The sequence below is a fragment of the Rhinolophus sinicus genome, chromosome 14 (genome assembly GCF_057876585.1).
Source record: "Rhinolophus sinicus isolate RSI-liver-muscle chromosome 14, RSI-T2T, whole genome shotgun sequence".
In the NCBI taxonomy this organism is placed as follows: Eukaryota; Metazoa; Chordata; class Mammalia; order Chiroptera; family Rhinolophidae; genus Rhinolophus; species Rhinolophus sinicus.
In genome coordinates, this window is record NC_142514.1 from 139,986,711 (window position 1) to 140,002,315 (window position 15,605).

The 15,605-nt window shown below is 46.8% G+C and overlaps 1 protein-coding gene across 3 annotated transcripts in view; it reads left to right on the forward strand.

Moving 5' to 3' along the window:
* C2CD3 (C2 domain containing 3 centriole elongation regulator) overlaps positions 1–15,605 on the forward strand; it is a 114,242-nt gene that overhangs the window by 86,868 nt on the left and 11,769 nt on the right. The window contains exons 29-33 of one of the 3 annotated variants that reach the window (XM_088791577.1): positions 776–937; positions 4,356–4,573; positions 7,476–8,394; positions 12,647–12,761; positions 14,983–15,115. In XM_088791577.1, coding sequence (XP_088647703.1) covers positions 776–937; positions 4,356–4,573; positions 7,476–8,394; positions 12,647–12,761; positions 14,983–15,087 — 1,519 coding nt within the window. In that variant the 3' untranslated portion in view covers positions 15,088–15,115. Of the gene's footprint in view, positions 1–775; positions 938–4,355; positions 4,574–7,475; positions 8,395–12,646; positions 12,762–14,982; positions 15,116–15,605 lie in introns of those variants that run through there. The other 2 variants (XM_074335778.2, XM_019744374.3) reach the window with 2 other exon arrangements.

The following is a 15,605-nucleotide window of genomic DNA, read 5'->3' on the forward strand; positions in this document are numbered from 1 at the left end:
CATTCTGCTAAGTGGAAGAAGCCAGTCACAAAAGACCACATGCTGTGTGATTCCATTTATATGAACTATCCAGATTAGGTAAATCTATAGAGACAGAAAGTAGATCAATGGTTGCCTAGGCCTGGGAGGTTTGGGTCGGGGTTGGGAAGAGAGAAGGAAATGTGGCGTGATTGCTAACGGGCATAGGGTTTTTTTGGGGGATGACGAAAATGTTCTGAAATTGATTGTGATGGTGGTTGCACAACTCTGTGAGTATACTAAAAGCCATTGAATTGCACACTTGAAATGAGTGAATTGTATATGTGAATTACATCTCAATAAAGCTGTTATTTAAAAGGAGGAAGATCATTGCTGGGATCAAGTTCTTGAATACCATGCTAAGGAATTTGAAATTTGCTCTCTAGATAAAAAAGAGAAACCAAAGCTAGAAAGAAATGATGGTGACTAGATAGGTCAGTACACACTGAATACTTAGAACAGTGCTTAGCATGTAATAAAGACTCCATAAACGTTCTTGTTATTGTTATTTCAGATCCGTGTTTTTAAAAAAAATCACTCAGGCTATAATGTGGGGGATTTACTAAAGGGGAGTGGGTAAGACTGAAGGCAAGATAATTTGAGAGATCGTTGTAATCCAAACAATTGTCGATGAAGCCAGACCTGGGGTAGTGGGTCTGGATTTGCAATAGCATTTCAGGAGGGTGATTGGTTTATTGTCACACCAGGGGCTTTCTCATTAGTGAGGAATTTCTTGTGCCCTTATTATTCCTGACAGAAGCGGTACCGCAAGAAACCAGGCTTCACGCCATGAAGAGCACGTGCAGAACGTCCGCCGATTCCATGAGTCCCTGCAGCAGGGAGAGGCAGGCTTGCCGAGTGACAACACACTGACCACGTCACCCTTGTCCTCCCATACGTCCATCCTGACTTCTCTCAGGTGAGGTCCTCTGCTGAGAAAAGACACAGGAAATAATAGTGGAGCGCGAGGTGAATGGGCAATGGCAACCTGCATTACAGCTGGTCCACCAGCGTCCACCACTCTGGGAGGTTTAATAGGGGCCTTTGTGCCTGTTAGTTTCGAATTGGACCCTGGAGCCTCATGGGACTCCTCATAGATGAATCTGTCTCAACTCAGGGACCTGTAAATACAGGAACTTTACACTGCTCACCAAACTTAATGATAACTGCCCTCACGTCTACACAGCCTCTCTTCTGCTTTATGGTTTACAAAGCTTCATTCTGCCCACGGTCTTATACCTCATAACCACTGAATTCTTCTAGCCCAGCATCTGTCCTGTTGGTGCTTCCCCGTCTCTTCTTAGTTGAGTCAGGACCTGAGCCAGAGCAGCACTGTGGGAGTTGAAAGGGCCATTTCCAATAGTCTGGGTTAGCGCCTGCACTGTCTAGGAAGAAGTGGGGTGCAGTGGAAAGGACTTGGCTCACAGTCGTATAGACCTGACTTCCGATCCTGGCTCTGCCGTTCCTAGGGGAGGAGAGAGCCGGTTACCAGGCAATGATAATGATGTGTGATAAGAGCTGCACGTTTCCTGGCCAAGGGTAGACGGAGGGATGAGTAACATTCTGGGTTGGTCATGGAAAGATTTAAAGAAGTCAGCATTTCAACTGATCTTTGAAGGAACAGATCAACAAATGTGAAGGGCATTCTGTACAGAAAAAACATGCTAAGGCCCAAAGGCATAAAACAACGAGTCAGGTTTGGGGAAATACCAATTAGGATGCAATTAGGATGAAGCTGAGCAGAAGATGTAAGGAGCAGGGTGAGTTCTGCAGGGGTCAGATCTTGAAGAGCCTTGAATGTTAGGCTAAGAGTTTGGACTTTTAAAACAGTGGTTCTCAAGTGGAAAGTGATGGGGAGGGGAGGGAGAGTGTAAAGTGTGAGGAAAAAATATTTGAAAGATTTTGTATTTGGAAAACAAAAGAACCTATTATTTGCTTTCATAAAACAAGCTCAGAAAAGAAAGATTGGTAAGATATTTTTGATTTCTGGGACATGGGTTAAAAAGGATTGAACAGTTGTGCTAATATATGGAATACTGCCCAAACTTGTATTACAGGGAAGTTAAATGTTCGAATTCTCATTTTAGTCTCAGCTGGAGACTGGAGGCTATTTAAGTAAAACCACCCATGGTGTGGCTGCATTTTATTGGGTTATTCTCATAACATATGTTAGAACCCACTGAGAAAAGAGAAAAAGAAACTCTCCTTTACCCTAGCGCAGTTTCTCTCAACCGCAGCACTGTTGACATTTGGGTCAGATATTTTGCCGTGGGGGCCTGTCCTGTGATATTTAGCAGCATCCCTGGGCTCTGTCCACCAGACACCAGTGGCACCCCTCCCCCAGTTGTGACAACCAAAAATGTCTCCACACATTACCAAATGCGTTCTTAGGGCCAAAATCGCCAGGATAAAAACCACTGCCCTAGAGCAGTGCTTCTCAAAATTTAGTATGTATCAGAGTCACATGAAAGGACTTGTTAAAACAGTGATTGCTGGGCCCCACCCACACAGTTCTTGATTCAATAGTGCCTGAGAATTTGCATTCTAACAAGTTCTCAGGTGATGCTGCTGCTGCCAGGTTTCGAGAACCACTGCCATAAATACCTTATCAATTATCGAATGGAAAGGAAACAAGTCAGTATGAATTTTGCATTACTTCCTTGCATTCACAAAGCCCTAAAAGAGTGTTTTGTTTGAGTCATGGGAATCCTATGAGGCCTCAGGGCAAGTATTAATAAACCTTTTTCACAGATGAGAAAATTACAACTTGGTATTAGTAGAGTCTACACCCAGAACCTCTGACAAGGCTAGCTGGGTTTGCATGTTTTCTGAAGCTCCACCGTGTTTACACGGTTACACCATTATTCCATATGTTCCTGCTACAGGTGTTTATCCATGTAGCGCACCCCCTGATACAGACCCCTAAGTAAATCCACTGTGATTGGATAGAGTTGTGGCTTCTAGTGGCAGAATAAGGGTCAGTTTTGTCCTCTCATTTCATCTGGATTTGACTCTAAGACATGCAGACTGTTCCTAACAAAACAATAGAAGGACTTGGGTTCACTTCCCCGGTATTTGGTGTCTATGTTGTACCAGTTGTATGAGGCACATGAGGATACAAGAGAAATAGAGAAGTTTGAGATATTATCTTCTATTACCAGATGCTGATGGCCTAGTTAGGGAAACTAACACATAATGAGAAAACTAAAGGAAAACCTAAGACAGCAGGCCAGTGGAGATACCAAGGGTGAAGGAGTTTAGGGAGAGGCAGGGATCTCGGGCGATTTCTCCTTTGAAAAGGAGAAATATAAGCACCTTGAAAGTTGAATGCGACAGGGACAGAGCAGGGGGAGTAGTTTGACCTCAGGTGCCAGCATTTAGGAGCTGAAACACAGGAATGAATCTGAGATAGGACCCGTCTATTGTCATGGAAAAAGCACAAGACTTGGAGTACCAAGCATGCAGCTACGTACTACGACTCACCCTGGGCAGATCACTTAAATTCTGCGATCCTCACCTTCCTTAGTAAAACAATAATTACTGATCTCATCTGGTTGGCCAATTATCTTGTTTAGAATTAAACAAGAGAACGTATTTGAAAGCATAAAACATAAAATCCTATGCAAATGAAGGTGGTAGTGGTTGGTATGATTTCTCACTGGAGAATGATAAGAATGAATGTGGCCCCATTAAAGGTTTTTGAACAGAAGTTTTTTGTTTTGCCTTGTTTTCTAAAGTAATGTGTTCATGTCTATTTATCCGTTCAACATTCATTTATTTTGTGCCAAGCACTATGCTGAGTGTAATAGATACAAAGGAATCAGCACAGAGCTCATAGTTCTTTGGGAAATAAATGTGAAACAAATATGTGATGTGATTGAAAGAACAAAGAACTGTGGAGCACCAAGGGGCGGCCCTTAAACCGATGCAGAGAGCCAGGGTAGGCTGACTAGCAGAGGCCGCTTGCTTAAGCGGTCAGGAAGGTCATGAGGTAGCAAAGGTCAGTGTTAGCCTTATTCTGTCAGAGTAAGAGGACATGAGGACTGGAATGATGGTCAAGAATGGTTCCCGACAAGGAAGCAGGATTTTTGCTGGACATTAGAAGAGGAATCACATTAGCCAGACAGAAGGGGGAGAAATTTGTCCCCAGCAGCGGAATTATAGTCAGAGAAGTGAAGGATGAATTGGGGGATTGGAGAGAGGGGGGCCTTAGTATTAACAGACCAAGTGAGAGGTATTAAGGTCCTCGCTCAGGCAGTAGAATGTCAGCAGAACATAAAAGATGCTTGTAAGCGCAGTGAATGACCCTTTTGTCCTCTACTCCCCTTTTTCTACAGGAGGAATCTGAGTGAGCTGGATCAGATCCAGCGGTATTTCAGCCAGAAACTCACCAAGCCTGCACTTCCCCTCAGTCCTCAGACTCAGACCGTCTTGCAGCGCCAGGAGAGCCATAGGGACCGTCATGCGCCAGGAGCTAGCAGCCTAGACCCTGGGAGCCAGTGCATCCTGGAGAAGTCCAACAATCTGGTGTTACAAGTCGGCTCCTTAATCAAGGGTATGGCTCAGGGCCCCTCTTGTTGAGTTATGGTCACCGAGAGCATATTCAAAAGCACTGGAATGTCTGCCCTCAGGCAAGCCCTTGTGACCAACAGAGACCAACAGCTTTCATCATCCTTCTTATTCATGTATCGTCTTCCTTTTGAAAAGGGCACAGGAGCATGTGCAGTGGAAAGAGCATTGGCCTGAGAGACAGGACACCCGGGTGGGGTCTCTGGTGGTTTCTGGCATGGACTTAGTATTTGACTGTGAGCATACCCTTTCCCTTCTTGAAGTTTCCCCAACTAAAAAAAGAAAATAAGAGGGAGGTGGCTTCGATGAGTTCTTCAGTAGCAGTTCTTGAACTTGTGCCATGCTATTTTCAGAAAAAATCAACTTATAGATATATCTCAAATTCTGATTTTCAAAGCCCAAAAGTCTGTGTTTTTAGCAAGGACCCCAGATGCTTCTAGATGTTGGTACTCCACTGTCCACCCTTTGAAAGACCCCTGAAAGCAGTAGTTCTCACTGTGGCTGTATATTGGAATTACTGCGGGAGCTTTTAAAAATCCAGGCGTCCAGGCTGCACCATAGATCAGCTGCTGCGGGATCTCTGAGAGTGGGACCCAGGCGTCAGGATTGTTCGTAGCTCCCCAGGTGATTCCACTGTGCAGCCCAGACAGGGGTCGCTCTAGAACAAGTATTTTCAGACTTGCCTGAATGTGACAGTCACCTGGGGGACTTAACTTTGAAATATTGTTTTCCTGGGTCCTGCTCCATCAAAATTAATCAGAATCCAGGGTTGAAATCTAGAAACTTACATATTGGGCATGCTTTGGGGAATATTGAGAAATCAATTGAATCAGCACCTTTAGCTCTTAGTTGGTGTCATTTTTGCTCAAGGAAAATGTGTAAATTGTACACAGGGATGAATAAGTTCCATTTTCTCTGTTTAAGGGGAGGGGGAAGCCACCAGGATTAATATTAGGTACAAGCCTTTTTCCTACCTTCTTTTCCCAGATATCTAACCTTTTGGTAGCCAGGGCCCCAGAGGTGTACTCTGTATTTTGGCTTCCATTTGCTTGGAAATAATATTCAGTCAGTTATTTATTGAGCACCAACTATGCCAGGCACTGTTGTGTTACTAGTTCCAAGAAGAGACAGGGGTGGACAAGACAGGCATTGTCTGTGCTTTTATCAAGCATACATTCTATAGTCAACCAAAGAAATTACCCCTCAGAAAGAAAGCATAACAGCAAAACAGAGGGAGTCTTGTTTGGGATAGAGGTGAGAGCAAATAGGGAATCCCTTTAAAGGGGTATATTAAACGTGGAGCGAGGAAACAATTGAAGGATTGAAGCTGGAGGGACTTGAAGGCAAGCTTGTGAGTTTAATCTTTATCCTGGAAGAAAATGGGGAGTTCTAAGCAAGGGAATGACAGGGTGAGAACGGTTTTTCACAAACAGAGGGTGAATTTTGAAAGAGAGACATGATTGGATCGGGGAAACCAGTTTAAACAAACTCCCCCTGCTTCCATCCTGTCTCAGTAGGCTTTTGAAGAAGTCATTAGACAGTAGGCATGAGTGAGGCTTGGGAGTGTGTTACTGAATGGGGGTTTCATTTATGCTACAGCCATATGCCAAGTCCTTTGCTGGGACCTGAAATTGCAAGAAGAATCAGACATGCATAGTCTCTGCCTTTGAGAAGCTCACAATCAGATGCGAGAATTATATAGACAGACAGTTACACAATAACATGTACTTAAGTGCTTCCATATAGAACAAAGCTGATTAGTCATCTCATCTAGCTGGTGCATCTGCGAGGGCTTCCTGGAGGAGATGCTATAGAGCAAGGCCTTAAAGGATGGGCTGGTTTATAAAAAGCAGAAACACTGCTCCACGACAGAAGGGTAATTCAGGCTAAAGGACCGGGATCAACTAAATCTGCTTCCTGCTTCCTGTTCCTATTGGCAGGTAGGGATGTTCCATTTTCATAAATCTACTCGCTCTCCGTTGAGACCTGAAAATTAATGTATTAAACTCAGCCAGTACCTCCTGTAGGCTGAGCACTCTCTTAGGTGCTGTGAGGGAGACATGACACTACCCCTGGGAGTTAAATTTGCCTCCCAATTCCTTTCCCCTCTCAAATAATCATGTAAACATATATCATGTACTGGGCCTATTAATTAATTTATTCCCTTCCATTTTATCCCCAAAACAATTTGAGGTGACTAGTAGCTTCCATTTATTGTCTTTATATGTGCCATACAATGTAAGCCCATGTATTCTTATGCCAAAACCTCTTGGAAAGACTGGTGTTAATCACGTTTTAAAGATAAACAGGCTCAGAGAGGATAGTTTGCTGGCGACCACAAAATGGGTAGATTTGAACCAAAGACTGATCAGCTCCAAAGCCTCTGCTCTTTCCCCCACACACCACGCTCCTCCACTTTCTCTGTAAACCTCCCCTGCCTTATCGTCTGGGTGATAGATATTTCCTTGCTTTTGTTTTCCAGGTAAAATAGATAGTTCTAATAGCTGTTATCAAATAGGTAAATAAGTGGATTCTCATTTTGGTTTTTAATATAGGTAATTACTGAAGTAAATGGAAGCATGAACATGCCCGCCAGAACTCCCAGCTCCCGAGAATTCCTGAACAGGAGCAGATAGTGTCTGAAAGCGTTTCTGCAGATGTAACCGCAACTATGAATAGATTAGATTTTGGTCTTCTGATATTAGAATAAAGTGCTAGAAATTGTACTGCCTTGAATATAGTTTCACTGACTCTTGGGTGGTTTAACTGTCTTTAAGATTTGTCCAAAGTCTGATTGCAAGAATACTTCTGAAGCTAGAGGCTAGTGTGGGAAAGTTGAGTGGTCTGTGCCCTGCCTTGTAGTAAGAGTGATATCTGTTGCTGTTCAGATCTGCAGACGATTACCAGGAATCCCCAAGCGTCTTTGAGTTCTCACCGATCCAGGAGTAGAAGTAGAGAAGTTCCCACGCTCTCAGATGCTCAGGACAATCAGGCGATGGAAGAACGAAGCACAACTCCAGACCTGCCATTGGCACAAGCTCCAGATGAGGGCACGGAGTCCCCACCTCTCCCGAAGACTCTTGAAGAGACTTCGAGTGGCAGAGGAATGCTCCATGAGACCCTGGGACACACAGTACCCATTACAAGGATGCAGAGCAGTGAGGACACTGAGGCTGGCCCCGCCTACAGCGATGAGGATTATGAAGAAGACATCATTGAGCCCAGGACACTCAATGAGATCACCACCGTAACAGACCAGACTAGCCCTTGGTCCAGTTTCATGTCGGACACAAGTGAGATCATTAGCCTTCAGGCTGCTGAGGTGCAGAGGGTAGGAGGCGCCTCTTGTCCCTCTTTAGAGCCTTGCCCCAGCGAGGAGCTCAAGGTCAAAAGCAGCCTTCTGTCCAGCCCAGAAAGGGCTGTCAACCCCCACCAGCCTAGGCAGCGTTCTGCCAGCCGAAATCGTGTTCCTTATGAGCGTGAGGGCTCTGAGGCCAGGGTTGGAGAGCCTGCCTCAGCAGACCCTCAGCTCATCCGACACGTGACACTCTCAGGAGCCCAACAGAGCAACCCCTGCTCCCCAAGGGCAGATCAGGACCAGGAGCCCAAGCCAAGGGCCCAAGCTGAGGATGCAGCTGCCTCCAGTGAGCTAAGTGACTCTGCTGATAGCTTTGAGGAACTCCCTCTGCACCTAGCCTCCCGGGCCAAACGGGAAAACCATGCGGGGCCACCCATGCACTGCCCCGACCTCAGGCAGAAGCAGGCGACATCTGGGTCAGCGGTTTCCACAAAGCTGAGCCGCCTCCTGTATCCTTTGATGTTCCCCATAAGTAGCCCCTTAGGCCGTCTCTGTGCACTTTGGGTGCTGGTGCTTAGGCCAGCCTGGTGAGAGCGTGAGCAGAGGCTGCCACCCTCACGGAATGCACGGAGGGGTGTGGGAAGACCCTTCAGGAAACACCTGCATGGCAGGATGCGCCGATTCTCCCGTTCACACCAGCGCTCTGCAGCGTAATGCTCTGAACTGGGTGTAGGCGTTGGGAACATATTTATTAGCCTCACCTCGCCTGATTTATCTGATGAATCTGCTGGGCATTTTACACATAAAGGCAAGGCTCTGGCTCTAAGGAATGAGACCATTAATCTCATTTGAAATAGAAATGGAGGGTGCAGAGAGGGGAAAGAGGAACGCTACCCCTGATGGAGCATGTACTGGGTGCCGGGAACTTGACATACATTTTTCATTCAGTCATCACAAGTCTTCAGGGTCGGTATCATCATTTTTATTTTGCATGTAAGGAAACAGGCTCAGTTATAGTGACTTGCCTAATGTTAATTTAAAAAAAGAAAAAAACCAAATGATGGAGCCAAGGGGAGGGGAGGTGGGCACAGTTGAAATGGACTTGCCCAAGCCCCCCCAGTGTGGCAGTGTTGATGGGGAGAAGGGGCGCCTGACATTCCCCCTCTTCTTTTTTTTTTTAAAAAAAAAGGTTTTATTGGGGAAGGAGAACAGGGCTTTATTGGGGAACAGTGTGTATTTCCAGGGCATTTTCCAAGTCAAGTCGTCCTTTCAATCTTAGTTGTGGAGGGTGCAGTTCAGCTCCAGGTCCAGTTGCTGTTGCTAGTTGCAGGGGGCTCAGCCCACCATCCCTTGCGGGAGTCGAACCAGCAGCCTTGTGGTTGACAGCTTACTGGTCCATGTGGGAAGTGAACCGGCAGCCTTTGGTGTTAGAAACACGGAGCTCCAACCGTCTGAACCACCGGGCCGGCAGTCCCCCTCTTCTTTGAAATCCGGATGAACATGTTATGAGGAAAGGAAACCACTCGGGCCATCAATAGCCCTCATGTGCAGCCTAACCAGTTGGTCAGATCAGTCTCATCAGCTCACCTACTATCCAACAAGCAGGGGTTATTGCGTGGCTGGTAAGCGAAGCAGCCGCTTGACTGAATAGAGATCTTTCTCTACTAGAAGTCAGGGGGCGTGACGTCAGCCCTTGTAGACCCAGCTCCTTGTGACTTCGGGCATATGAGCCTCAGCTTCTTCACCTATTAGATGGAGGCAAGAAGCCCTTACCCACCAGACCATATACGCTCCAGGGAGGTCAGGGGCCTTGTCTGTTTTGTGTGTTCCCAGCACTAGACATTGCACAGAGTGGAGATCAGTAAATACAGATTGAACTGAACTATCTTAGTTTCACAGGATTCTTGAGAAAATCACATGAGTGGAAACGTTTGCACACACCACACAGACGTGATCCCTGATGCAGGGCAGAGAGAAACCGAAGGGTAGGGATGGGGTCTCGGGAAAGGCTTCAAAGCGGAATGCCTGGAAGCTGAGCACGAAAGCAGACGGCCTCCGGCAGACTTCGGGCCTGGCCTTGCTCATCCTGGCTTCTGACGTCGCTGCCTTTTATGGTCAGTTTACTTATGCTCAGAGTGGGTGGTCAGTGGCGGAGCAGTCACAGGCCCCAATTCAGACCTTCCCACCTATTCTTTCGAAAAACAAGTACTGCCAGGCCCTGTGCTGCGTGCTGAGGACAGAGATTTGAACCAGACCTGACCTCAAGACGTTCCCAGTATGAGGTAGGAGACAGGTGATGACAGTTTGTTGTTCTAAGTGCTGTGATGAGACATGGACCAAATGCTGAGGAGCAAGAGAAGGAAGCTGCCAGAGCTCTGCTTGGAGGTTTCCCAGTAAGAGGCATGAGAGGGAACCTCAAAGATGACTAGGTCTTCTGTGGACAGAGAGGAGGAAGCAAACTGTGTGCAGAGGCGTAGCCAGGGGACAGAACCTGGCCTGTGGGCCGCAGTTCACTGCAGTTAGAGCCCAGGGGTTAGTGGCACGGTGAGAGGTGCGGCAGGGCTGCATCTTCGAGGGCCTTTTATGCCTGCCTAAGGTGCTTGGACTCTGCGGCAAGCAAATTACACTTCAGCTTCCTTATCTTTAAAATAGTAGAACTTTTCTTGGGGTTGTTGTGAAAATTAAAATGAATGATAAAAACTACCTAATGTAGTTCCTAGTACACAGTGTTCAGTAGATGTTATCTTGTAAACAAAAGTGTGATATGGTCAGATTTACATGTTGGAAAAGTCACCCAGTTCCCTGTAGAAAGTGGATTAGATCAGGGGAAACCAGAAGCAAGGAGACCAGGTAGGAAACTTGCAATAATAATAATAAAAGATGAAGAAAGTCTGACCTAAAGCATAGATGGCTTTATGATGAAGAGTGGGCGAGATTTGCGAGGATTAGATAGGGAGGGGCAGAGGATGACAAAGAAGGGGAAAAGTATGACTTAGAGATTTCTGTCACAGTTACTAGGTAGTGATGTCATGTACTAGATAGGGAACAGCACATAAAGATCGTTTGGGGCGAAGAGCAGATTTCCATTTTGTACATGAGCCTGTAAGCCACAGGGTAGGTGTCTGGAAATAGATAAGGGCCGCAGGGAGAGCGTGGAAAGAGGCCCACACACAGGACAGCCCCAGGGATCACCACTGTGTAGGGGCAGGCAGAACAGACACCCCAAGAGGAGCAGGAGAGGCGGTGTGGGGGCGTCAGGGAGCAGTGGTCGGCCCTGACACCTAAGACCGGCCCAGTACTCACCGGCCTGACCTGTACTCACAGTGCAAAGCGGGGAATGGAAGGCAGACTTCCGTGGGTGAGGGCACCAGTGTAAGGACAGTGAGAACAAGTCCCTTTTCCCCATTAACCGGAGACAAGAGGAGATGACAATTACTGAGTGCTTGCTGTGTGCCAGGCACCATTCTAAGCACTTCGCCTGGATAAACTCTTAATCCTCAAAACGAAAGGTACTATTATTACATCCATTTTACTGGTGAAGAAACAGGCATAACAAGTGGAGTTTCCTGAAGTTATCTAATAAGGGAGAGGTTACTGTTGGCACAGGACCCTTAGAAAGGCAGGAGGCGATGGGCTGAGAGGCGGAGCTTCGGTGTTGCAGACACAGCCCTGACCTCCCAGAAAGCTGTTCCTTCCCCCACAGCATCAGCTGACGGAGCAGTGATCACAAATAGGCCCTCGGAAGAAGAGGCAGGGACTTGAACCAACGCAGGAAACGATGCGTTTCATTCATTCAGTGTTGAACACGTACTGTGTCCCAGGTGCTAAGCCAGGTAACAGGAGTATGGCTATGAAAAGAGAGATTATATCTCTGTCCTCTTGGAGTTCAAAGTCTAGCATGGAAGAATGATGATAAACCAATTTGAATCAAAACCATACTTAGCTTATTAAACAGAAACAAAAAATTAGATCATCAAAATAGCCCCCTCCCTCCCTTCCCAAACTGAATCTGCTTTGATTGGACAAGTATTCGTAGAACACCATGTTCTCAACACAATCCTGGCTATCTCCAGGGGCTACGGAGGAGACGTGCAATGTCTAGTACCTGCCTCCAAGGGCCAGACTGGGGGGACCAGCTGTGTCCTCCCAGGCAGAGCTCTCATTTCAGGATGTGACCAGAGAACAACCGGGAGGACAGACCTGCCTTCGGGGCCAGGCATCTCCCCCCAATCTATGGCACTGCCGCTGGAGCCACCTTCCCTGTCTGACCGACTTCTAACAGGTCAGCTTTTGGCCAGCAAGCCCTCAGCAAGTAGCATTCAATGCTTGCCACCTCCCAGCCTCCTGTGGAGCTCTAGGGAAGTAGCAAGGTAACAGAAGGAAACTACAGCATCTCTGCCTTTGAGAAGCTGAGGGAATATTGAAACACACTGAGACTCATCGGACTCACTCATCAAGGATTATCTTGTGTTGCCGACTCTGCTCTAGATGATCAGGAAGGAGGGATGGCTGTGGGCTGAGATTAGGAGATGGCTTCCTGGAGGAGGCGGCATCTGAACTGACCCCTGGGGAGCATAGACTAAGCTTTGTTAGGAGTGGGGAGGTCTTTCCGGGCAGAGGGAACCGCTTGAGCAAAGGATTCAGATTCACGGGCAGAACCAGGTGAGAGAAAAAACCCGAACAGGGGTGATTGAGTCAGTGCAGATGCTGGTCTGGCAAGGGTCAAGGTTTCCAGGTGTTTGTGTCCCTTAACTGCCACAGCAGCCCCGAGCCTGTCGTGGTACCCAACTTCTTCTTGCCGCCCCAGCAGTTGGAGGCCTCCCTGCGCATGCTCTCACTGTCTACGGCTTTGCCCCCAGCGGCTGCAACAGATCAGGTAAGAGAACAGCCGGCCTACCTCCCTCCTGTCGTCACCATCTCTTCCATGAAAGTGTGTGAAATGCAGAGCTGCCCCAGGCCAGCTTCCTGAAAAGGCCGTGGCCGTGGTCACTCTCCAAGCTCATACTGAGCATGTCCCGTGGGCCCAGCAGTGGGCGTGGAGCTCAGGAACGTATGTCAAGGGCAGGGCATCCTCAGCTAAGACGGCATTGGGAGAAACAGTACAGAAGCATAAAAGCAGGACTCAGCTAAGAAATGCACACAGAGCGCTGTGGGCACTCCAGCTTCGCCACGGTGGGTGGGCGTGGAGGGAACTTCAGTCAGAAGATGCAGCCTTAGGAGATCTGACAGATGAATAAAATCTGGATGAAGAGACTAAAATCAGTGGTGTACCTACTTGTTTACAGAACACCTCATAACTATTCCCCATTCAGCCGAGGCACGTGGTTGGAACCCTGGTACAAATCCCAGCTCTCTTTTCTGCCTTGGCACAGTACCTGACCTTTCTTGCAGGTGGTACGAAAATAAGAATAACTACTTTTTTAACTATTCAGCATAGACTTACTGAGTAACTACCCTGTAGCAGGCATTGTGCTGGTTCTGAGCATACACTAGTAAATAAGACAAATTCCCTGTCTTCACAGAGCACAAGTAGTAAAGAAAAATAAAATATTTACAAATTAGGATGAGTACTGGGTGCTCTGGTAAAGAACCAGGTCTCCGAAGAGGCCGTGTTTAAGCTGAAAGGAGATCGTGGTGGTGCGTGCCAGGTACCAGGCCCTGTTCGAAGCACTTTATCCACTAGCTCCCATAATTCAGCTTGATGAGGTACGCTCCTTTATCCCTATTTTAAGATGAGGAAACTGAGGCACAAAGAAGTTAAGTAACTTGCTTCACACAGGTAAGTGTAGAGCCAGAATTGGAACCCAAGCAGTCTGGTTTCACAATCTGTCTCTAACTACTGTCCTGTACAGAGAAGGAGCCAGCCATGAAAGGAACTTAGTAGTCCAGGCAGAGAGAACAGCAAATGCAAAGGTCCTGAGGCTGAGAGCATGATCTAGGAACTATGCAGAGCCAGTGGCACTGGAACAGAGACCCACATAATGTGGCAGAAGGGCCAGATGATACAGGACGTGTAAACCACGAAAACTAGTTTAGATTTTATTCTCAATGCAAGGATGTCCATTGAAGTGTGTTAAACGGGAGTGCGATCTAATTCAGTTTTAAAGAATTCACCCAAGGTGCTGAATGGAGAATGGGTTGTCTTTCAGATTTGGCAGCAGATGGTCCTGGGTTATCTCGAAAGAGTAATTGCAGCGATGCAGTGGAGAAGGGAGCCATAATGTACTATGTGTGCCAGGCACCATTCTAGGTCCTGGGGTGAACTAGGCATAGAGCCTCTGCCTCATGGAACTTTAAAAAACAAACAAACAAGATAACGTCAGAGAAAAACACATGCTATGGACAAAATTATTAGTTTGTTTATTATTTTTATTAATGGTAGTAGCTAACCCCTATTTCATGCTTACTGTGCATTAGACGTTATTCTGTTTTTACTTGTGTAAACTCATTTAATTCTTCCAACAACCCAATGAGATGGGTACTGTTGTTATCCCCATTTAATAAATGAGAAAACTGAGGCCCAGAGCTTCCCCACCAGCCCACAAGGTGTTAATATTTCTATCTTGTATAGACACATAAGGATTAAGTCACTTGCCCAGGGGCTCCCAACTAATAAGTGACTGTGAACATGTGACTCCAAACTCTGCTTGTCATTACACCACTCTAATCGTGACACTTGGCTTACGGTATCCTTTTCTAGCCAATTTGTCTTCTTTTCAGTAGGCTTCATTTTGCAATTTAAACACTTTTTATTTTTTGCCAGAGCCTACTTTGATGACAGATGGGGTCAGTCCAGAAATATCCTGAGAGCCTGGGGTTATAGTCCTAAAGAGAAGCCATCAGATGTCTAATCCTTTCACTGGTTTTCCTTCCCCACCCGCCCTCAGCCTCCCCAGCACCATTTTCAGGACATCTCATTTATTTGGCACACGGCTCAGTCTAAGTTCCCACATGTCTCTATTAAATGTGTAAACCTGCTCCTGGAGGAGGGGAGATGCTGGTCTCCGCGCAGGAGCTCTGCATTTTTGACGCCTTTATTCCTACTCTGGTGTGTGGGCACCAGCGCATATCCTTCCTCCCTGCCTCTTCCCTTGCAGGTCCCATACATGCGCGGATCGGTGAGGTCACAGGGCTGTGTCCAGGCAACAGGCACAAGCACCCATATGACGAAACGTTTCATCTCCTGCTCAGCAGCTAAGTAATGCTGGGCAGGCGGCTTGACCTTCTGAGTCTCAGGTTCCTTATAAATAACACAGGCTAATATAATTCTGACCTAATAGGCTGATAGCAAGAATTACCCTGGAGGAAAAAAGCAGATACTGTTAGTTCCCTTTCTCTCTTCCCCTCCCAGCCAAGTGGGTGAAGTGTCAGTGAGTCATGCCCCACAGGCAGGTCTGTGCACTACTTTGAGCTGTCGTCCCTCATCTGCCAAGCAGAACTGCTGTTCCTGCCCTCATGTTTCCACCTTCATAACGTGCCAACCCCAAAGGGGACATATCTGATCTATTAGACACAAGATAGAAAGTGTGGGGGAGGGAGAAGGAAGAATTTTCACTTCAATTAAAGGGCAAGTTTAGTTTTGAGAAGATAAGTCTCACACTTTCCGGCCTTTTTTCTTTCTTGCCCACAGTAAAACACCATTGTTTGCTCCTCTCAGGGCCTCATCTCTCCTTGGGACCTCATTCTGGGTCCATTAGGATAACTGGTCATCACAGTTCAC